The sequence below is a fragment of the Macaca nemestrina genome, chromosome 7, assembly GCF_043159975.1.
Source record: "Macaca nemestrina isolate mMacNem1 chromosome 7, mMacNem.hap1, whole genome shotgun sequence".
NCBI lineage: Eukaryota > Metazoa > Chordata > Mammalia > Primates > Cercopithecidae > Macaca > Macaca nemestrina.
In genome coordinates, this window is record NC_092131.1 from 26,618,158 (window position 1) to 26,642,953 (window position 24,796).

The window sequence follows — 24,796 nt, forward strand, 5'->3', positions numbered from 1 at the left end:
CTTGGAGAGCGGGTGTGTATGTCCTCACTCTCTGAGATTGAAAAGTCCTGGCCAGACCAATAAAGAACATAGGAATTGTTTGTTTGTGGAAACTGGGATAACTAAGGGGCTGTTTCAGTTACATAATTAAGGCAAGGCCATTTCATGTTGTTTATCTATAGCTAGTTGCAATATGGGGGTTCTTACAGCTCAATCCCCCTCTACCCCTGTCACCCTGCAAACTTGGTCTTGTGTTTTGGGGACCATGAGGTTATGACTCAGACAAAGTGGTTAAGAACACTCTGGGGTCAGACTGCTAGGTTCAGTTTTTTTTTTTTTTTTTTTTTGAGACAGAGTTTCGCTCTGTCCCCCAGGCTGGAGTGCAGTGGCGCAATCTCGGCTCACTGCAAGCTCTGCCTCCCGGGTTCATGCCATTCTCCTGCCTCAGCCTCCTGAGTAGCTGGGACTACAGGCACCTGCCACCACGCCCGCCTAATTTTTTGTATTTTTAGTAGAGACGGGGTTTCACCTTGTTGGCCAGGATGGTCTCAATCTCCTGACCTTGTGATCCGCCCACCTCGGCCTCCTGCTAGTTTCAGTTTTTAGCTTTGCCACTTTCTAGCTGTGACTGTGGGTAGCTCATTTTACCTCCCTAAGCCTTACCTTCCTCAACTATAAAACGAAGGTAACATTCTGACCTCAAAGGATCCTAATGAAGACTCAAAGAGAGAATCTGTGTAAAGGATTTAACATTGAGGCCAGGCGCGGTGGTTCATGCCTGTAATCCCAGCACTTTGGGAGGCCCAGGAGGGAGGATCACAAGGTCAGGAGATCAAGACCATCATGGCTAACATGGTGAAACCCCGTCTCTACTGAAAATACAAAAAATTAGCTGGGCATGGTGGCAGGTGCCTGTAGTCCCAGCTACTCGGGAGGCTGAAGCAGGAGAATGGCGTGAACCCAGGAGGCGGAGGTTGCAGGTGAGCCAAGATCGCGCCACTGCACTCCAGCCTGGGTGACAGAGTGAGACTCCGTCTCCAAAAAAAAAGATTTAACATCGAACGAGTCATAGGATGCTTCAATGCTTCCTATACAGCAGATGAATGACAGTGGTGTTTTCAGTGGTTATGGTCATAGAACTAAGCTCTGACTCTTTTTCCTCAAAAATCTCAATAACAATTCTCGAGTGAAAATCAAACCCGAAGTTTGCCATCACGAGTATAGTGGAATTACCCATAGATGTATAGAATTAAGGAGCAGCAAGGGACTGTGCCTGGCATTGTCCAGTCCACCATGTTGTACTGTTTCCTCGTACCCTAATCTCCCCACTTTACAGAGGAGGAATTGAGGCCTGGAGACTATAAAGGACTTGAGGGCAGGAGCTCTGCTGCTTGGTAGGGGAGCTGGAAGTCCAACCCAGGTGTTCTGCTGGTTGGTGTTTTGCCCAGTGTTCCATATGCCTCGCTAATATCTGTGTGCTATTTATAAAGTCTGTCATTTACATATATCATTCACGCACAAAAGCGTGCCAAAAGCATTTTGAAACTATGAAATGCTATTAAGAAAATCAGTTCATTCGTCAAAGGAAAGCAATGATTTGCTCCAGGAAGCTGTCATTGATACTTTATTAGGTGCCAAGTGCTGATCCCTTCTATTCCATTCTTTACATCCTTACCCCTTATTTCTTAGTGTTTGGGCTGTGTTCACATCTCACTCTCACCCGAGCAGGCAGGATGGCCCCTGTTTCTCAGGCCTTGGGTTTTATTGTTGGGATACCAGGCTGCTAGAATCCGATGGAGTTATATCAAGGGGCTGAGGCACACAGAGCGTGAATTCTGCTGAGCCAGGCGGATCCTATTGCTCAACACTGGACCCGCTGAAAGCCTGCCAGGTGCTGAGCCCACAGGCCTCCTTTATTACTGAAGTGGCTCCTTTGGCTGCTCCTTCCACTTTCTCCCCAAATAATCTGATCTCTCGATTGTCTTTCTTTCAAAGCTTCCGGTCACCCACACTGTTTCTTTTGCCACCTTGAACTCGGCTCTGACCGGGAAGTGCCTTCCAGATTTGCCAATCGTGTGAATGTCGAGTTCAGCATGCCCACAACTTCTGCCTCCAAAGCCAGCGTGAGATCTATCTCCGTGGAAGACAAGACTGATGTCAGGAAGTGGGTCAATTATTCTGCACACTACAGCTACCAGGTAGCCTTGGGAAGCATCTGGCTAATGCTTCCAAGTCCATTTGTTCACCCCACTACCCTCCCTCTCTTACTCCTTTAGCCATGCTTCCTGTGTGCTCGCCTCGTAACCTCTTACTGCCTTAGAGGAAGTTCCCCCTACATAGCTGTGGATGCGTCTGCTCTGATTTAAATGCATCATCTGGCTAGTGGATGAGAGAAAGGTTGGAAAAAAATAAAGAGGCTCATCAAAGAGAATATAATGTCTTTCTGTCATTATGAGCAATGACAACAAAAAGAATAATGGGGGCCAGGCACAGTGGCTCACACCTGTAATCCCAGCACTTTGGGAAGTGGAGGTGGGCCGATTACTTGAGTTCAGGAGTTCAAGACCAGCCTGGCCAACATGTAAAAGTAAAAAGTACAAAAATTAGCCGGGCATGGTGGCATGTGCGTGTAGTCCAGCTACTCAGGAGGCTGAGGCGGGAGGATCACTTGAGTCAGAGAGGTTGAGGCTGCAGTGAGCCGTGATTGCACCACTGTACTCCAACCCGAGTGACAGAGCCAGACTGTGTCTCAAAAAAAGAAAAAGGATAATGGGATAAAGTTATTATTCATTTGCAATATAATTGATGTTACTGAGTAGTGAGCTTGGAAGTAGAGGAGAGAAAGCGCTATCCCAAAGCATATGTTTCAGTTAGAGTTGATGAAGTGGACCTGAACGAAGTTAGGACACATATGACCGGGGTACTGGGCTGTAACAGGACAAAACTCAAAAGCCAAGCAAACGTTTATAATAGTAACAGGATCAGGGCTGTGGAAGGAATCATGAAACTTAGAGTTTTCTGACATAAACAGAAAGCGATACATTCCTGGGGAGTTAGAAATTCAATAGGAGATTAAATGCCAACGATTGGAAAGGGAGTTTGTTAAAGAAGGATTTTGCAAAGTGGTTTTCTATTTATAATAATATCCTTGGATTTATATGGTGATTTATTGTTCCTCTAAATGTTTCCTTAGTTGTGTGGGCTAAAATATTTAACTACCAAAAGGAACAAACACTCCATCTTGTGGCGAGGAAAAAAATAGCACTTTCCTCAAACCTGACTCTTGAGTGTTGAATCATTACCCTGTATGTAGGTCAAACATCATAAATATCCAAAGTGGTGCTGAGAGGAGCAACTTGAACCCTGAACTCGAAGAACTCCTTGCCTGAGCTGTCAAAGATTTCCGTTGAGATGTATTACTTTCAAAGATTAATCTATTAATTTATTGATAACTACAGCGATAGTATGTTGCAAAAGATATGGTAGAACTGTAAACACTCCAGTATTTATCAGTTTGGAGGTTTTCTAAAGAGAGAAAGTATTGGAGGTGGCCAGCTGCTGTGGCTCATACCTGTAATCCCAGACCTTTGGGAGGCCAAGGCCGGTGGATCATTTGAGGTCAGGAATTCAAGACCAGCCTGGCCAACATGGTGAAACCCTGTCTCCACTAAAAATTCAAAAATTAGCCAGGCGTGGTGGTGCGTGCCTGTAATCTTAGCTACTCTAGAGGCTGAGGCAGGAGAATCACTTGAGCCTGGGAAGTGGAGGTTGTGGGTGAGCTGTGAGCCAAGATTGCACCGCTGCACTCTAGTCTGGGTAACAGAATGAGACCCTGTCTCAAAAAACAAACAAACAAACAAACAAAAAAACAAGTATTGAGGGGGTGCAAACAGTCAATTACAAAGGAATTAATTCATTTGATAAATCTTTGTCGATTGCCCGCTGTATTCCTACATTACTGCATAAAATATTGAACAAGATCCTGCCTGTCTTGTGGAGCCCATGGTATAGTAGAGCCAGACAGGTGTGCAAGGTACAGTGGAGATATTCACAGGGAGAAGTACCTGATTCTACTCAGTAAGTCAAAAATAGCTTCACAGAAGGGGTGACCTTTGACCAAATGTACAAGGCAAAGAATAAGAATTTTCCTGGTGGACCATGAGGGAAAGGGAATTACAGACCAATCAAAGAACATGTACAAAGAGAGAGACATGATATACTCAGGGCCAGTAGCTCCAATGTGGCTAAAGCCCAAAACGTTAGCAAACTTACAAGAAATCTCAAAGCACCTATGGAGTTTTGGTTTATTTATTTATTTGCATGCTTTTCTCTTCTTTTTGATCTTTATCTCCAACTTCTATTCTTGGCAGGTGGAAATTGAGCAAAAAAAGAGTTTGAAGCCGGACTTTGAAGGAGATGAAATGGACAATCCCAAGGAGTGTGGAGTGCAGTGACAAAGCCTTGCGGGAAGGAATCCTAATCCCAGGGTCATGATAGGGTGTCTTCCTGAGTAGCTGAAGTTTCAGTCAATACCTGCTGTGGCCACTCCATGTTGGGAACAGTGTACCAGATCTTCCTGTTTGCAGTTACTTGTATTTTACCAGGAAACCATGAGAATGGTGGCTTGTGGAGAGGCTCTTGGATTCTGGTCATGCCTAAAGCACGTGGTTCACCTGACTGTTGGAGCTTACTGTATAATTAAGCCTCCTTGTCTTGTCTCTGCTTATCTCACAGCACTGGTGTGTGGTTTGTTGTGACTGTTACAGTCAGGAAAAGAACCTCCCACATCAGTGTTAGCACGATTCCCTTCTGATGTTCATCTGTCACTCGCGTAAGTTTCCGGAAAAGGCAGTCTTGAGAAGTTAATTGAGAATCCCTCTCTTTCACTCCGTCTAGAAAAGGCTCAGAAAAGGCGCAAAACAAATTTCTTCTTTGGGTCTTACTAGACCTTTTTGAGGTGTCTCCATTCTTTAAATGTTGAGTTTCCAAGACATTTCCCTTCTGGCTCTAGATTGTTTAGACTGGAACACTTTTTCCATCTCTCTAAGGTTTCAGTCACAGGATCTGCTATCCTGAGTCACAATAGACAATGGAAAAAGGCACAATAGGAGACTTTTTAATTCTGTGAATGGACCCACATTCTGCAAAATGGCTGTTGAGGGGAAGCCAAAATTAAGCTTAGTTTTCTTCATTCTGGAGAAAAGAGACATTAAATGTAAGATGATGTTCAGTTCAAGAGGTAGATTTAATCTCAGCGAATTCCCAAATTCACACTGAAAAATACAGTCCATTTCTGATTCCTGAAACAAATATCTATAATACCTCAGGCATTTGTAAGGGGTGTTTGGGAGTTCTTTTTATACCTCATGACCAATAAACAGTTGCATGTCCCTTTAACCCAGACTTTATAGGAAATGTAAGCTGCAAAGATAATTTTTAAAGCTGTTTTAAAATTAAGCTTGAATGAGCTTTCCCCCAAAATTCTGAGTTTGATAATCACAGTATTGTAATGGATTGAAAAGGCATCTCTAGGATAGAGACAGGGAAAAGCCATATTTTTCTAATGTTGGGAACATTATATCCTGATTCCAAGAGTCAGAACACTCACTCCATCTTCCTTTTCTTCATCTGTTTCTGGGACACTTAATCTTTTCCTTCATCCATTCCTACTCACCTCTTCTTATTTGTATCTTGGTGTTTTCTCCCATGAAGAATAGAGTGGGGGGGACAGAAAGCACACTTTGTCAGATTTGTAGATGATGCAGAAATGAACAATATCTCCAGTTTTTGGCTGATGGTTTCAAGATTAATGTATTCAATGAACAATGATTGGATTCTAAATATGTATTGACACTGGGATATAGAAATAGTTACAGTATTATGAAATATCTGAACTAAGACTGAAAGTAAAAGAATGATTGAATAGGCATTAATGAGAAACCCTATACTCTGGGTTTTTTAAATGCAAAGTACAGAGTGGAGTGTGTATTTATGGATGTGTGTGGTGTTGATGGGAATAGTGTTAGGAAGACCTGGTTTCACAGTACTTTATAGAGAAATATTTCCTTACAGAAATGGAGGTTCAGTGTTGACTCAGAAATACATCATGGCTATTCACAAAGCTAATGTGTTCAGCTGGTGTTAATAAAAGCCTTGCATGCTTTCATTAACCCTCCCTCTAGTCCATATCTAAATGGAGGGTTGACTTCAATTATGGGTATCATATTTTCAGACAGACATTAATAAGTTGATTGTGTCCACAGGCAGGTGACCAGGGTTGTAAAGGGTCTGATGATACAAGAACAAAGGGATAGCTTCCCTGAAGGAACAGAAGGTATAGCTGGAAAGGGAGTGCAGACAAGGAGGGAATGATATAATAGCTGCCTCGAAATTTCTGTTGAGCTATAAAAAGGAAGAGGAATTAGACTTATTCTGTGTAGCTTCAAAGGGCAAAAATAAGAACAAAGAGGAACTTCACAGATGACAAATGTTTGCTTCAATATAAGGAAGAATTTTCTAATAAGAGTTGTTCTAAAGAGGAATAGACTCAAGTTAGCAAAATTTTCTGTTCCTGTGAATGCCCAATGGTTAAAATAACCACCTATCCCACGTGCTGTGAAAGGCAATCTTACATTGGATTTGCTCTATATGTCTACCAAGATTCCTTCTAAATATAGGTTTAGTCTCAATAGTAATAAGACTCTCTAACTTCATTTGTCTTTTTCTTCAGAAGTGGTTTTTCATGCTCTTTGAAATACAGTGGAGTTCCTTTGAGGTTTTTATCAAGGGATTTCAAAGCATATGTCTTCCCCTGTTGTACTAAAGGCTTTTGAGATTGATTCCTCATAGAACATCTAAATGGACTGGAGAGTTGGCAAGGGAAATGAAGCTCATCCCAGCACCTTCCTTAGTCACTAAGGCTTAGCACTCCGTCAAGATCTCTGCCTCATCTGCTAGCATCACATGTGGATTGCTTGTTGGAACTTATTTTCCCCCGCCATGGTAAATTCTCATTTCCGGTGTACATGCACCTGGACTTTTTTTTTTTTAACCAAGAGTTGGGAAAAATCCTTCTATGTTATCTATATTCTGCAAGCAAATTATTATTATTATTATTATTAAGACAGAGTTTTGCTCTTGTTGCCCAGGCTGGAGTGCAATGGTGCAATCTTGGTTCATTGCAACCTCTGCCTCCCGAGTTCAGGCAATTCTTCTGCCTCAGCCTCCTGAGAGTAGCTGGGATTACAGGCGCCCATCACCATGCACCACTAATTTTTGTATTTTTAGTAGAGACAGGGTTTCACCATGTTGGCCAGGCTGCTCTCAAATGCCTGACCTCAGGTGATAAGCCTGCCTCAGTCTCCCAAAGCTCTGGGATTACAGGTGTGAGCCACCATACCGGACCCATAAATTGTTATTAATTTTTAAAAACCTAACATCTTAATTTCATCAAATTTGTTTTCCCTCTACTGTTTTTTAGGAAACTGATTATGGGTAGCATTTAGGGGCTTGGGGATTATAATACTATATATTTTTAGATGTAAGGAGTGTTTTACTAGTTTTAAATAACTTCTATAGAAAACACAAGTGGGCTATGTAATAGCCTACATAGAAAACAGTTGGGCAAATTACCAGTGGATGTGCAGATTCTACTTTTGCCACCCTGAACCTGGACTATTATTTTCCTTTTGTGGTTACAATCTTTATCAATAATGTGAAAATAGTAAAAATGAATTCATTTTACCAGTATATAGTATTACTCTTAGAACATAAATTCGATATCACATGGTATCAAGAGCTGTGCTTTCTTTTGAGTCTAGGGCCTGCTTTTTGACTTTATAGCAAAAAGATAAGAAATGTACTCATTTTGACATGTCAGACAAGACAATGTGAGGCACTTTGTGGGGATACCATTAGATCCCCCTTGCCTGCTCTTGCAGACATAGTACTAGTTATTCCTTATCAAAAGTTTGCGTTTCATTCATATTAAATATTATCTGGACAGTTTCATTTTTTTCTATTTGGCTCTTCCCTTAGGACTGTGCCTTCTTGCATTATTGGCAGGGTTCATAATCCTTGAGAACACTGTTTGATTTAAAATATTTTTTATTTGAAATGAGACTGATTTCTATTCAAATCCAGTGGCTGGGAGTAAGAGTTTATTTCCCTAGAAACTTATGTTTCTGAGAAATGGGATCCATGAAAGCAAGGAATGTATATAATTTTTTGTGTTTCCAACACCTAGCACAAAGCTTGGAATGTAATAGGGTTCAGCCACCTTAAATGCTTGCCGATAGGGCAAACGTATCCTCATGAAATAAAAGAAAATGAGTATGTATTCAATAAATGTTGGCTAAAAGAATACTGACCCTGAGACTCTAAGGCTACTTAACCCTTATCATCAGCTACTCATAATAAAGCCAGCAAGCATGCTTTTATTTCCTGAAGGACTTAAATAATTTTCCTTTCCTTTTATTCCTGCCTCCAGAGTCGAGTAATAAAACCTGTCAGCACTTAGGCACTTAATATGCTGCTGAATTTGAACTACAATGTACCTCATTCACATTGAAAAACATTTTTGTGCCCAAAAGCATAGTAGCATAGATGCTGTCCATAGTCACGGTGATTGATTGCTTTGTTCCTGCAAGTCAAACAGATCTATGAGCCTGGGCCTTGCCCATTTCAATGGTCAGGAGGAAAAGAAAGCATTTGATAAGAGTGCACAACCAGTCTTCATGCAGTAGGTCTTTGTTCTTCCAGCATTAACCACTGACCATTACTGTGCATTTGTCACCACAGTGAGATGGAGGTCTGAGATAGTAAGGTTGAAATTTGTGAGATAAAATCATGATTTCAGAGGTGATATATATTCCACCATAAGTTTAGTGGTGGGAAAACAGAATGAGCTGAAGTTTTTTCTTAAAAGCCTTGGGAATATTAAATTGGTTTAAGTAGGAAGCACTACCATCCAGCCTACTTATAGAAATTCTCCCAGTTGGAATGACAACTGTAACTCTTCTAAAAACGAGGATTATATGTTAATTCCAGCATATCTAGACTTTAGTCAAGGATGTCCAATCTTTTGGCTTCCCTGGGCCACATAGGAAGAAGAATTGTCTTGGTTGGGCCACACATAAAATACACTAACACTAACAACAGCTGATGAGCTTTCAAAGCATGCCTAGTGTTTTTTTTCTTTTTTTTTCTTTTGAGACGGAGTCTCACTCTGTCACCCAGGCTAGAATGTAGTGGCACAATATTGGCTCACTGCAACCTCTGCCTCCCGGATTCAAGTGATTCTCCTGCCTCAACCTCCCGAGTAGCTGGGACTACAGGCATGTACCACCACGCCTGGCTAATTTTTATATTTTTAGTAGAGATGGGATTTCACCATGTTGGCCAGCTGGTCTTGAACTCCTGACCTGAGGTGATCCACCTGCCTCAGCCTTCCAGAGTGCTAAGATAACAGGCGTGAGCTGCTGTGCCTGGCCAAAATAGCATGTTTTAAGAAAGTTTATGAATTTGTCATGGGCCACATTCAAAACCATCATGGGCCAAGGGTTGGACAATGTCTCTTAGTAACATGTCCAGTCTCTTAGGTCATGTCCAGAATGCAATTTAACAGGAATTTCAAACAAAACTAACAAAAAATTAAATCCACAAAAAAATATCATTTGGTAAATGCATTGTCCACACACTTTACTACCAAGTCCCATTCGAACCATGACAATTCTTTACATAAAATGAGAAGATTCTCACCAAGTTCCTAAAGATGATTTCTAAACATTACCAACGTCTAAGTGCTAATTCCCCACAAATCACCATTTCTTATCTTTTTAAAATGAGACTGGCTTTAGATATCATGACTCATATTTATGTGTTTAAGGAATTAAAGGAGAAGGAGATGTATAAGGCAACCACAGATGTAGAGAGCAAATGTACATGTTAGTAATATTCTCCCATGTATTAACTAAAACAAGAATGTGAGATTTTTACATTTCTTCTAGTGTGCCTTAGCAAATCTGCTGGAGAAAGTCTAGTTGCTTTAAGAACTGAAAAAAAAATGTCTCTCTACTTGGCAATTGGAAGCCTGTAAAGGCAGAAACTATCCATAGTAATGAGTTTGGTAGTGCCTGGAGAAAGGCAAATGATCATTGGATGTAACAAAAGCTATTAAGAGAACAGACTAAAAAAAGAATTTCAATATGAAAAAGTAAAATCTAGAGAGATGACAAATCAGCATTGGGTACCAAGCCTCAAAATACTTGAACTAGAAGCCATCCCTTAAAGTTAAAAGTAAGAAGCTCTAGGAAAAAATAAAGATTGCATAGTAAAAAGGGATAGACGGCAGGATTAATTCAAGTCAACAAATATTTATCAAGTGTCTACTCTGGTCAGGTGCTATGTTAGCAGCCAGCTTCTCTAAAGGGAGGAAAGGCTAGATACGAGGACATTGAGGATTGTTTATATAAAGTCACTCATAGGCATGCCAAATGGATTTATTAAGGAGAAATTGGGGTTTCTGTGAATCTTTAAAGGACATAGCCATGGAGACAATCACTATGTTAAGTAAGTTGCTGTTTTCCCAATTGGGCTTCAGTTACCTGAGACAAAAAAGTGAGGAAGTTGGATTAATTGTTTCTTCAAGTCCTTTCCAGCTCTAAAGTTATGGGTTATTTTACAAAATATCCGTTGGTGCCACCTTTCATGACTATTCCTATGTTTATAAGAACCAAGAAATTTAAATTTTGAAGGTTGGAAAACTCAGCTGGTCCATCTTTTTCTTTTTCACATCTTTTTTTTTTTTTTTTTTTTTTTAATAATTTCCCCAGACAACAGAAACAGACAACCTTCCAAATCCTCTATTTTGCAGTTGCCTTCCACACACAGATTTAAAAAGAGGATCAAAGAGGGTGGTGAAGATCAGGTGGAATGCGTCTTTGGAAGTTCCACCGGCATCATCCATCAGAACAATGGTGTGAGCATGAAGAGGCACAGACAGGTCTCCAAAATGGATGTTAGGATTTGGGTGCTACTTGACACAGAAGTAGGTCTAACCCTCCAGGTTCTGGGGATGCTAGGATAATCAATGAGGTATATATATATATATGTCATTTTGTATAAAATATTGTGAAAATTGAAGGAAGACACTCAGTAAACATCCTGGGACTAGTTGTAAGTTATGGCAAAACCAGATGAGAGAAAAGGGACAGTCCCCTCCTCATCCTCATTGTCTCTTAGTAACATCAAATTGTAGTTTAAAAAAAAAAAAAAAACCTATGTACAAGCTACAAAATAGCATCTCTTTTGTGGTATGTTTGAGTGTATAATTTTAGTTTCTTTTCTGGTTGTCCTTGTGGTAGTCAGATGTGTTGGACTGATTCCAGCTGGACAGAGTAAGGAATTCCAGCATCCTCTTCCTGTTTGCTTGTGTTCTCCCACAGATCAAACCCTCAATTCTAGTTGGGGATGCCATCTAGCACAACACTGTGACTGAAGCCTCAAGCACTGTTGCGCCTCCTTGTGCTTTGGATCAGCAACCCCAGTGGTGTTCTACCAGAGCAGTTCAGGGAAAGCATATGTACAGTCAGGTCCCAACAGCAAACTGTTGGATGTGAGAGTTCTAAAGTATAGGGGTGAAGGAAGAGAAGGATATGAACTCCTCTGACCTTAAGCCAGCATTCATTTAACTTTTATATCTACTTGCCAAGAGAACCTGGAGAAAACTACCATTTTCAAGAGATTAATCAAAATCAGTGGTCTAGCCAGGTGGTGACAGAGAAGCACCATTCCTCACCCTCCATTCTTGTAATGTCTGTAATAAATTTCAATGTGTCAGGATGAATGAACCCAAGATCCAGTGAATGATTCAGCTGATCCAAGCCTTGCATTTTCCATCACTCATCATCCATCCTCATTCAGTGTAACCTCTTGCACTATTGTGGCTAATTTTATGTAAAACCAGTTTTTTTTTTTTTAATATGTGCCTATGTAATAAAGTCTACACACTGGCTATCTCTGTAGAGGTGAGGTTTTGTTTTTAGTTGTTCTACTGATTATGTCCTTTTTTGAGCTATGAAAATGAATTATTAATACATTTTTGAACAAAGTGTCACTATGCCAAATTTAATGAGGTCAGACATATGAAGAGTAATGCTTATTAATATAAGGCCTGTCACCCAGCTTATATGGTTAGTGATCATAAACTGACAAATTAACAAATGACCTGTTTAATTATCCTATTTAAATTTATCATAGATATAATTTAGTCAATTAAAGATAGGTTGGCTGGACCCCGTGGCTCATGCCTGTAATCCCAGCATTTTGGGAGGCTGAAGTGGGTGGATTACGAGATCAAGAGATCGAGACCATCCTGGCCAACATGGTGAAACCCCATCTCTACTAAAAATACAAAATTAGCTGGGCGTGGTAGTGCATACCTGTAATCCCAGCTACTCGGGTGGTTGAGGCAGGAGAATCGCTTGAACCTGGGAGGCGGAGGTTGCAGTGAGCCAAGATCACGCCACTGCACTCCAGCCTGGGCAACAAGAGCGAAATCCCATCTCAAAAAAAAAAAAAAAAAAAAAAAAGGTTTATTTGCATTCCAATTTTGTGCCTGATTCTGAGAAAACAAATAAAAATGATTACAATCCTTAAGGTTTTCTTGGAGATACATACATAAACATATAAGTGAGAAACATAAATGAGCACATAATCAAATAATAAGTTTGCATTATGTTCCTGACATATTGTCAGTGCTTAACAAATACTTGTTCAATTGATTGATGAATCCAGATTACTAATGTCAACATAACTTGCATGGGAAAAAATCAGTATGGACTAAAACACTTGGGAAATTTTCACAGGAAAGATGGCCGTCAGCTGAGACCTGGAGGTGGGGTAAAATTTGGCTCAGCCATGAGAAGGGAATGTAGGGTGGGGAAAAAAAAGAGTAAAAGTGGTATGTTGGGCTAGCAGGAGATCAGATTGACCTGGGTGAAGGATTCATGAACATCCAGAGATAAAACTGATGGTTAAGCCAAGCTATGGTAGGGATGTATCCAGCCTGAGGTGGAACTCAATCTACTAAATGCAATGAAGCAATTTTTGAATCTTGGCAGTAAAGCATTATTCTAGAAACACTAGTCTGTCAATACCATGCTGAGCATTTTGGACTTTAGGAAAAGATTAAAGGCAAGGAAAATAATTTATAGCTTTTTTGGAGTAAACAAGGCAAAAAATAAACAAAGCTTTGTGTTTTATTTAGTTCAAAGCAACCGGAAACATTTTATTGTAAAATACAATCATGTACAAGGGAGAACTCAGACCAGGTCAGTGGCCTCCTGCTTTCAAGAGATCTCTGTCATTAGCAGAACACGGAGAAGAGTCTAGCCTAGTCAGTACCAGATCACATGGTATCAGGTACACAAAAGAGATACTAGCCAAATAAGAGCATAATATTAAGTTGGATATTCTGGAGACTATTCTCCTTCCCACTATTCTTCTATCCTTACCTGTCCAGAGTCCCCTTGAACAAGTTGTGAGAACTAATTACCTAGGTTCCCCATTGTCACAAGGCTTTGGTCTTCTAGGGTCCCCTTTTCCTTTTATATCCCAGGATAATAACTATCTGAGTAGCTGACTGAAGCCAGGCATGCACCCCAGTGTTCCTCAGGATTTGGGTAGGGCAAGTTGAGGGCCAGAGGAAGTAAAGATGAGAGTTTAAATGTCCCCAGTGTTATTTGTCCCTTCTCTTTCCAAACTCCTCTCATCTCCTCCTTGATTTCCTCCAACTATCACCTCTCTCTTCCTTGATCTGGGGCAGATTTCGCTCTTCCCCAGATTTAATAATATTAGCTAACATTTACATAACGCATACACTCCAGGGCAGCCACTGGCACTAAGTATTTAAGGCATATTATTTAGTAAAGGTAGCTCCCTCTCCATTCTGCAAGGCACTAATAATTCAAGGCTGTGGGTATAACAGATACTTACTGAAGATTAGCAATCACTGATGAAAATCTACAGCACAAAAATAAGAATGAATTTTAAACTGATTATCATGGTTTGCACCAATTGCTGACGGCCACACCCAACGCGAGCCTCGCGGATCTTTGGGCAGCACATTTGCTCCTCCTCTGCTCCAGGATGATCGGCCAGAAGACCCAGAGACCCTCTACTTCTTCTCCTAAGCCTCACCAGGGAGCGACATTCCCACAGTCCCAAGCCAGGCATGCGGCCCTCACCACTGAGCCGGGAACAGTTGTTCCACATCCAGACAATTAAGGCTGCGGCGCTACTCAGGCTCGCGGCCCACACCATGCCTGTGGTCTTTGGTGAGAGCTGGAAGAAACACCTCAATGGAGAGTTCGGAAAACTGTATTCTATAAAACGAATGGGATTTGTTGCAGAAGAAAGAAAACATTACACTGTTTATCCTCCCCAACACTAAGTCTTCACCTGGACCCAGATATGTGACATAGGAGGTGTTAAGGTTGTCATCCTGGGATAGGACCCATATCACAGACCCCATCAAGCCCACGATGCTGCTTTAGTGTCTAAAGACGTGTGTGACCTCTGCCTAGTTTGGAAAACATTTATGAAGAGCTGCCTACAGACGGATGGTTTGGATCATCCTGGCCATGCAGATTTATCTGGGTGGGCCAAAAAAGGTGTTCTATTCACTGTCTTCACTGTGCAGACCCATCAAGCCAATTCTCCTAAGAGAGGCTGGGAGCATTTGCCAATGCAGTTGTGTCCTGGCTACATCCAAACTAAATGGCCTTGTCTTCTTGCTGTGGGCTCTTATACTCAGGAGGAGGGCAGTGCCATTGATAGGAGGTGGCACTATGTACTGCGGGTGGCTTCTCTCTTCTGGTTGTTGGTGTATAGAGAGTTCTTTGGATGCAGACACTTATTCCAGGACCAATGAGCTGCTGCAGAAGTCCAGCAAGAAGTTCACAGACTAGAAGGAGCTGTGATCCTCAACTAAGGGGTGGTCTGTCTCCACTCGTGGTTTTTGAGAAGCTGCTGTTAAAGTATTTGTCATTTACGAAGTCAAATTGAACATTTCTGAATTAACCCGTAAGTACTTTGCATAAGGGGGCAAAGCTTCCATTAAAGCAGCCGTGAAGCAGGCTGCCCAGGAATGGCAGCTTCAGCCAGCCAGACACAGCAAAGGCGCTTCTTTGACCAAATGTCTTTCTCTGCAACATGGCTTCAGCCCAAAATACGCAAACTTCTCAGAAGACAGGTGAGGTCAAATATTCACTTGGCTCTCTTTACCACCTTTAGTTTTATGTTTAAGCGGGGAGATTGCACTTGTTGGTACAGCCCTAGTATTGTACCTGCTGCTACTAGGTTTTGCCTGGTTAGACTTCCAGTTACAAGGTGTTGGGGTGCTTTTGCTTAGAAAGGAACCCTTTTCAATGGCCAGGCACGGTGGCTCATGCCTGTAATCACAGCACTTTGGGAGGCCAAGGCGGGCGGATCACGAGGTCAGGAGACCGAGACCATCCTGGCTAACACAGTGAAACCCCATCTCTACTAAAAAAAAAAAAAAAAACAAAAAACAAAAAATGTAGCCGGGCGTGGTGGCGGGCACCTCTAGTCCCACCTACTCGGGAGGCTGAGGCAGGAGAATGGCGTGAACCCGGTAGGCGGAGCTTGCAGTGAGCCGAGATGGCGCCACTGCACTCCAGCCTGGGTGACAGAGCGAGACTCCATCTCAAAAAAAAAAAGAAAGAAAGGAACTCTTTCCCCAGCCTGGCTGGCATTCCAGTCCCAGCCCAGCACACTGCCCACTTGATCATTCAAGGAGCCCTCAGGTCCTCCATAAAGGAAGCATGAGGATGTTCTGCAGGTTTCCAGAAATCTAGCCCAGAAATTGGTGCTCAATTTCCTAATTGTAGGGGAGGTGAAGTTTCCTAAGGAAAAGTCCGTGGTATGAGCCTTAACAGATAGGGGCTGAGAAAAGTGACCTGGGTCTTGTTATTCTTCGGTTGTTTTATGGAATAAGCAGTGGAATTTGAACAAGGAAGAGGAGAAAAGGGATTTTTCTTAAATGTGGGGGTGAGCTTCTCCTAGAGTAATCTTGAGTTGGAGTTTTTAAGGAAGCACGAACTGCCAAATGCTGTTTTTTGTGGACTGCAATCACTTTGGGATATTTTTTCGGCAACACTGGAAAGTTTTAGTTTTTTAAAAAAAATACTTACGCAAATATGTACATATTTTCGCAATTTGTTTTTTATCTTATTTTATTTTTTTGAGACAGAGTCTCTCTCTGTTGCCCAGGTTGGAGTGCAGTGGTGTGATCTCGGCTCACTGCAACCTCTGCCTCCCAGGTTCAAGCAATTCTCCTGCCTCAGCCTCCCAAGTAGCTGGGATTACAGGTGCACACTACCATGCCCGGCTAATTTTTTGTATTTTTAGTAGAGACAGGGTTTCACCATGTTGGCCAGGCTGGTCTTGAACCCCTGACCTCGGGTGATCCGTCCACCTCGGCCTCCCAACATGCTGGGATTACAGGCGTGAGCCACTGCCCCCAGCCTCCAATTTGTTTTTTAGGAGACAGTCTTTATTGTTCCTGCACCTCCATCCTTGATCTTGTTACTGATGCTATTTTGCTGTTAGCTGGGTTAGAGTTAACCGTGTGCTAGTTTGGTAACAAAAGACTGCTGAAGTTTTTTTTTTTTTAACTGAATATGAGACATTACTCTTTCTACTATTTCTAAAAATGTTTTCAAGACAGAGTCTTGCTCTGTCACCCAGGATGCAGTGAAGTGGCATGATCACAGCTCACTTCAGCCTTGACCTCCTGGGCTCAAGTAACCCTGCCACCTCAGACTCCCCAGGAGATGGGACTACAGATGACACCTGGCTAATTTTAAATTTTTATTATGGTAGAGATGGGGATCTCACTATGTTCCCAGGCTGGTCTCAAACTCCTGGGCTCAAGCAGTCGTCCCACCTTGGCCTCCCAAAGTACTGGGACTACAGAGGCAAGTCACCATGCCCAGCCCCATTCCTCCTCCTAAAGTTCATTGACCATACCTTACAGAGAAAATCCCTTTCAAACATCTTTCTGCTTTGGCCCTAGCCTGAGTAAATGGGCTAACTCCTCAAGTTCCAGATCATTGTCTCTTTAACTGCCAGAGGAAAACTGAAAACTCTTCTGGAAATCTCTTTAATGGGGATTAAATTCTAAAGTTAACACTATTGAAAATAACATAAATTGCCCATAAAGTAGACTAACGGAGTCTTCCTTAATGAAAGTTGCTCTGTTTATTAGTATATTCTCACAATGCCATAAAGAACTACCTGAGGTGAGGCGCAGTGGCTCACACCTGTAATCCCAGTACTTTGGGAGGCTGAGGCGGGTGGATCGCTTGAGGCCAGGAGGTCAAGACCAGCCTGGCCAACATGGTGAAACCCCATCTCTACTAAAAATACAAAAATTAGCAGGGTGTGGTGGCACATGCCTGTAATCCCAGCTACTCAGGAGGCTGAGGCACAAGAATCACTTGAACCCAGGAGGCAGAGATTGCAGTGAGCCGAGATCATACCACTGCACTCCAGCCTGGGTGAGAGTGAGACTCTGTCTCAAAAAATAGAACCACCTGAGACTGGGTAATTTATAAAGAAAAAAGGTTTAATTGACTTGCAGTTCAGCAGACTGTATGGAAGCATGGCTGGGAGGCCTCAGGAAACTTATAATTATGGCAGAAGGCAAAGAGGAAGCAAGCATGTCTTAGCATGGTAGAGCAGGAGAGAGCACTAAGCGGGAAGTGCTACACGCTTTGAAACAAGCAAATCTTGTGATAACTCACTCACTATCATGAGAATAGCAAGGGGAAAATACCCCCACCATGATCCAATCACCTCCCATGAGGCCCCTCCTCCAACACTGAAGATCATAATTCAACATGAGATATGGGTGGGGACACAAGAGCCAAACCTTATCGCTCTATGGCCCTCAATTAATTTTTCAGTTTCTTCCTTGATATTGACAGAGTCATCACCAACCAAGATCCCAGCCACCTGAACAATGTGTTCCAGTTCTTGGTTAGTGTGGGGAAGTGAGTAAAATGACTCCCACAATTATTCTGAGTTTTACCAACATGAATTGACTGTTTCTGAGTTGACATCATCCTTTACAGACCCACTGAGTGGAATGGCAGACCAAATAACTTGATTGGAGGTAAAATAAGTCTCCATTATACGCCACCTTTATTATGCAAAGTAATTTTTAGTTCATTCCATCTTATCCCGTCATGGACCCATTGAAGAATTTTTACAAACAGAAGAGAAGTCTGCCTTAAATCTCCAAAAAAGAGCTAACAAAAACTCACAATTTTCTTAGCAGTCTCAAAAGTTACAGATAAAATTTTCAGAAAGCATTAAGGTCAAAATACCTATACTTTCCTGCCCTGCCACAGTCTAGGTCAACGGACAGGAACAAGATATTCTCCACCTATGGAGAGCAAACCCAATGGGTCATGACATTCTCTCCCCTCTTCCTCTCCCTTCCTTTACCCTCTCTCTTGTCTCTTCTCTTCTTCACTAACAGGCATGAAGTCCTGAGAGCCTAGATTAAGCTGGTGGCAACGGCAGAGAAAGGGACATACCTTAGAGATCTGAAACAGTCCCCAATTCTATCTGCCAAGGTCGACTGCTTTTCACCCACACTCCTATTGCATATCTCACTGGTTGCCTTTAATACTTGTGTGCTGCTTTTTAATGTTTTATATTTATTAGATTTGCCCTCCTGATTAAAAAAGCAATAGTTAATTAAGAGAACTGGCTTTCTCAGTGTGTGGCAAAGTACACCAAAAATAATATGAATCAGCAAACACAAATCAATGTGCAATTAAAAATGACTGAAATTTAATTTTGCATTCTAATAAAACTTTCTTGTAATCGCTTGAAGTCAATCCCCTGCTTCCATTACTGGGGATCTGCAGTCTGGAAAGTCTTCTCCTTACTGTTGCTTTTCTTTCTCTTTGCAACTCCAAGGTTAGTGCTGTCAGGATTGCTGCAAGCATGTTTCCTTCTAATTTGCTGGCTGTAAAAAATCTATCCTCGGCCGGGCGCGGTGGCTCAAGCCTGTAATCCCAGCACTTTGGGAGGCCGAGACGGGCGGATCACGAGGTCAGGAGATCGAGACCATCCTGGCTAACACGGTGAAACCCCGTCTCTACTAAAAATACAAGAAAATTAGCTGGGCGAGGTGGCGGGCGCCTGTAGTCCCAGCTACTCGGGAGGCTGAGGCAGGAGAATGGCGTGAACCCGGGGAGGCGGAGCTTGCAGTGAGCCGAGATCGCGCCACTGCACTCCAGCCTGGGGCACAGAGCAAGACTCCGTCTCAAAAAAAAAAAAAAAAAAAAATCTATCCTCTTTTACTCAGTACACTTCTGTAAGGAGAACTAGGAAAAACACCAAAGTACTTTTCCCCATTCTTACTCGGTTCCTTAATGCAACAGTTCTGACACCAACTCTAGAAATAGAAAAAAACAATACAAGACGTATTTTTCCTGTTCTCTACTCTCACACAGTCACTCAGCACTTCTGGCACCAGGTGTGTGGGAGTTTTTCACCATAAATCAAGCAATTCTGCAGTGAATTCTGCAGCAGATTCTCCAGTGGACAGCAGCCAGGTGTCCTCCAGTTCACGATCCACCTGGAGTGAACAGACAATTCTGACACTATCTAATTGGAAATAGCATCAGATCTCACAGGTTGAGGGGCTTAGTCCCCAACATTGCTCTCCACTTCAGATGCCATGGATCGTGGCCTGTGCTTGTTTCTGACTAACTGGTTATAAATAGGGGTTTTTAGTACTCCTTGCTGGGTTTCAATTAATTTCCTAGAGCAGCTCACAACCCAGAAAAACACTATTTTCTCATGTTCTATAAAGAATATTACAAAGGATACAGATAAATAACCCAATGGAAGAGATGTATGGGCAAAGTGTAGAAGAAGGAGGGGAGAGCGTCCATTCCCCTACAGAAACCTCTGTATGTTCAGCTATCTAGAAGCTCTCTGAATCCAGTCCTTTTAGGTTTTTATGGGAATTTCATCATGCAGGCATGATTGATTAAATCGTTGGCCTTTGGTGATCAACTCAACCTTCAGCCCCTCTTCCCTCCCTCTGAGATTGGGGTATGAGGCTGAAAGTCTCAACCTTCTAATCACGTCTCAGTCTTTCCAGTAACCAGACCCCACCCTGAAGCTATCTAGGGGCCCCCAGCCACCAGTCATATCGTTAGCATCTAAAAGATACCCTTATCAGTCCAGAGATTCTAAGGGTTTTAGAAGCTGTATGTCAGGAAACAGGAAGAAGGCCCAATATTTATTTTACAATATCACAACTTCTAATAAGGGAATGACAATTGCAATGAAAAAGAAAAGTTCCGGCCTAAAGGAAGAATGTAGGAACTTAGGGACCAGACTGAATGGTGGAACAAAGGAAAAAGAATCCATGATTCAGAAATGCGGAACCTGGTCATGCTTATCCTATAAGTAGCCTATCAGAAGCCCTAATGTTTTCCTGAAAAAGTTTTTCCTAACAAAATACCAAATAAAAAGTTCTATACCAATATATCCTTTCCTAAGATTTTTAAATTATGAACTTGATGAGTACCCAAGACATTAGTCTGCTGCTCAGTTTAGGAAAAGCTAACAAGAAAGTCTATGATTTGTCAATAAAAACATTTAAAACAATTAAAAGCTGCATAGCCAAAGAAAAATAAGAGAAAAACCCCGAGACACCCCACAAAGGTAAATACTTACTTCTTCTTTTTTTGTTTTGTTTTGTTTTGTTTTTTGAGATGGAGTCTCATTCTGCTGCCCAGGCTGGAGTGCACTGGTATGATCTCGGCTCACTGCAATCCCCGCCTTCTGGGTTCAAGTGATTCTCCTGCCTCAGCCTCCCAATTACAAGCACGCGCCACCATGCCCAGCTAATTTTTGTATTTTTAGTAGAGACGGGGTTTCACCATGTTAGCCAGGATCTCAATCTCTTGACCTTGTGATCTGCCCGTCTTGGCCTCTCAAAGTGCTGGGATTACAGGCGTGAGCCACCGCACTTGGCCAACACTTACTTCTAAATGAAAGAAAGGACCTCATTTCTACTCAAGGTCCTTGACCCCTTTCCATAAATATTCAAGTAATGGGATTTCTACTTTCAGGTAGACAATGCGTCCATTAAGGAATGTTCTCTGTGGCAAGGCAGCATGGTCAAATGGGGGATCAAATTTTGAAGGCAATGTTTTTTCTCATTCTGCAAACCAGAATTGAGTTAGGAAAAGCTAACAAGAAAGTCTAAGGCTTGTCAATAAAAACATTTTGAAAAAATTGAAAGCTGCACAACCAAAGAAAAATAAGAGCAAAACCCCAGGACATGCCACAAAGGTGAAGACACTTCTAAATGAATGCAAGGACCTCACTAAACTCAAGGTCCTTGACCCCTTTCCAAAAATATTCAAGTAATGGGATTTATATTTGCAGATAGACAGTGCTTCCATTGGGGAATGTTCTCTGAGGCAAGGCGGCATGGTCAAATAGGGATGGAATTTTGAAGGCAATGCTTTTCTCATCTCTGCAACCCAGAATTGAGTTATCTGTGCTCTGAGACTTTTTCTTTATAAACCATTTAATGCTTCAATGATGGCAAAGCTAACTCAGCTTCCCAATGGTGTTGTCTCTGGAATTCCACCTCAGACAAGAGAGAACTAGGAACAGCAGTAACTGATATATACAAAATACAAAATACAAAGTCTTCTAGATCTTGACAGTAAATTTTTGGAAGTACTTGTTTCTGGTGAGAAGTATTTTTAATGTGCCCTGATAGATATGGAGACAGTACCTCCAAAAGTTGACCCTGGGAACAATAAGCATCACCCTCATCATCATAGTAACTTGTTGGCCTTCCTTTTAACTGGTCTCTCCTCTTAACACATTTTATTTCTTCTAATTAAACATAAGGCACAAAATATATACATTCCACTACAAAACCTCTTATCAAATACATTTTACATATTTAACATTTAGCCTGTGAGTTCCTTTGCTAGCTCAGTGTGCTTTCCTCTACATTACTCAACAGTGACAGCAGCAATGGCCAGCACTCTGCTTTGTGTTTTATATGCATTACTTCATTTAATCCTTGTAATAACCCTACGAAGTCGGGTTACTATACATTTTATACCTGTAAATATCCTCATTTTACAGGTATATATATAAAAAAAACCAAAACCGAAGCATAGAAGGTTGGTTAATTTGCCCAACGGTCATAAGGATAATGGTGGAACTGTCTTTATCTCTGCTTCTTTGCTTATGCTCTCATCTCTGGTTTTCTGCCACCTACAGGAAGGTTGTGAGTGAGTCAATTCCATTTCAGGCGACAGTTATAACTAGCATTTTCGAAGCACTCTGTCATCTTTAGGAAAAATTGCTAAGCAATATAGTAGTAATTCAATAAATGTCTTTAAGCCCCCCATGAGGTTGAAAGGGCATAGAGATGAGATATGGTCCCAACTCTCTAGAAGCACCCATTCAGAAGACAGTTTTGATAGCAAATCTACCATCAGAGCCAAGAGCAACACACTCGACCCCTTTGAGTTACAAAAGGGCACCCCACTTTCTGGCTGATAAAGCTTCACACCACAACAGAGAGAATATTGCAGGTAGATCAAGAGCTGGATTTTGCTGGGCCAACTGGCTCATGCCTGTAATCTCAGCACTTTGGGAGGCCAAGGTTAACAGATTGCTTGAGCCTAGGAGTTCAAGACTAGCCTAAGCAACATAGTGAAACCCCATCTCTACAAAGCATACAAAAATTAGCCAGGCATGGTGGTGGCACATGCCTGTAGTCCTAGCTACTCAAGAGACTGAGGTGGGAGCATCCCTTGAGCCTGGGAAGTGGAGGCTGTAGTGGGCCGAGATCATGCGACTGCACTCCAGCCTGGGTGACAGAGCAAGACCCTGTCTTAAAAAAAAAAAAAAAAAAAAAAAAAAGCTGGATTTCATCTCTACCTTCATAAAAGAGTCCTTTTATGCAGTGTGAAAACTACACAACAGTATGTGACATCTTCAGTTCTATCGTTGGTACCCAAATTATGAGCTTGTGGAGATCTATTCTTTAAAGATGTGCATGAAAATATTAGAAGCATAGAATTTATGGAAACATGAATCCATATGTTAGAAAATATAGGAGCAGTGACGGAATGTTCTACTATTTCATTTTAATCCCAGTATCAATAAAGGGTAGGAAAAGAGATAAGCCTGTGGGAAACAATAAAGTTTTTGAGAGGAAAAAAAGAGGAGCAACAAATGGAAAACCAAAACCAACAAAGAGGAAATGACTGAAGACCCTATAGAGAATGAGCACAGCCTTAATCTTGAAACTTTAGGAAAATGTAATATGTCTATTGTAAGCAAGCACATACAGAAATGTTCCTAGGAATGACTTTGGGACGCTATGCCATATTTGCATATTCCAGCAATGACTATTTCACCTTTGCTTATAAAGCTGCATTTGTCATGAGGCCACAGTATTCTTGATCACTCTGTAATATTACCCTCATCAACAAAAACAAAAATCATTTAGGGAATTCTTTTTTTTTCTTTGAGATGGAGTCTCACTCCGTCACCCAGGCTGAAGTGCAGTGGCGCGATCTCGGCTCACTGCAATCTCTGCCTCCTGGGTTCGAGCAATTCTCCTGCCTCAGCCTCCCGGGTAGCTGGGACTACAGGCACCTGCCACCATGCCTGGCTAATTTTTAGTAGAGACGGGGTTTCACTATGTTGGCCAGGCTGGTCTCGAATGCCTGATGTCGTGATCTGCCCACCTCAGCCTCCCAAAGTGCTGGGATTACAGGCGTGAGCCATGGTGCCTGGCCTAGGGAATTCTTAAGATTAGCAAAATAATTAGTCTAACTACTAAGCAGTACACATTAAAACTTGAAAATATTGTCTTTCTTGCCCTCAAAATGAACTACATTTAAGAAGATAATGTAGGCCAGGCGTGGTGGCTCACATCTGTAATCCCAGCATTTTGGGAGGCCGAGGCAGGCGGCTCACTTGAGGTCAGGAGTTCAAGACCAGCCTGGCCAACATGGCAAAATCCCATCTCTACTAAAAATACAAAATTAGCCGGGCTTAGTGATGGGTGCCTGTAATCCCAGCTACTCGGGAGGCTGAGGTGGGGAGAATTGCTTGAACCTGGGAGGCAGAGGTTGCAGTGAGTAGAGATTGTGCCACTGCACTCCAGCCTGGGCAACAGAGCAAGACTCCATCTCAAAAAAAAAAAAAAAAAAAAAGAAGAAGAAGAAGAAAGAAGAAGAAAGAAGAAGGAAAATGGAAGAAGAAGGAGAAGGAGGAAGAGGAGGAGGAGGAGGAGAAGAAGAAGAATGCAAGGTATAGAAAACAAGTGCTAAATAAATGGTGCTAAAATTATGGATTTTGGAAATGCAGGCAGAAATCAAATGACCTATTACAACCAGGGGAAAGACTGAGAGAAAGGATGTGCTTTCAGCTAGCTCTTAAAGGAAAGGGTACCACTTCAAAAGGCAGAGCAAGGCAGGGTGAAGGAAGGAAGTACATTCCAAGTAGAGAGAACACCATGACGTAAGTAAGTAAAGGAGGCAGACTTCAATGTAAGTGGTGAATTTAGAGAAAATTAGTAGATTTGTTTGACAAGACTAGCGGAAATAATAAAAGTGCCTAACTACGGCAGACTGTTCTCCCAAAATGAATGCAATCAACACCAGTATTTTCAGTTTCACATATTATTTCTTCTGTTCTCCATCAAATGGTGGGG

General features: G+C 41.9%; 1 protein-coding gene, 1 long non-coding RNA gene and 1 pseudogene across 8 annotated transcripts in view; 2 read left to right on the forward strand and 1 right to left on the reverse strand.

The window, feature by feature from the left end:
* LOC105467637 (stonin 2) overlaps positions 1 to 11,992 on the forward strand; it is a 175,927-nt gene extending 163,935 nt beyond the window's left edge. For all 7 annotated transcript variants that reach the window (XM_011717330.3, XM_011717331.3, XM_071099776.1 and 4 more), the window contains 2 exons: positions 1,975 to 2,177; positions 4,350 to 11,992. In XM_011717330.3, coding sequence (XP_011715632.2) covers positions 1,975 to 2,177; positions 4,350 to 4,433 — 287 coding nt within the window. In that variant the 3' untranslated portion in view covers positions 4,434 to 11,992. The remainder of the gene's footprint in view (positions 1 to 1,974; positions 2,178 to 4,349) is intronic.
* Positions 1,004 to 24,796, reverse strand: part of LOC139364227 (uncharacterized) — a 48,229-nt gene continuing 24,436 nt past the window's right edge. Inside the window, exon 2 of the long non-coding RNA XR_011625675.1 lies at positions 1,004 to 5,172. This is a non-coding gene — a long non-coding RNA (uncharacterized lncRNA). The remainder of the gene's footprint in view (positions 5,173 to 24,796) is intronic.
* Positions 12,090 to 15,534, forward strand: LOC105467638 (uracil-DNA glycosylase pseudogene; annotated as a pseudogene).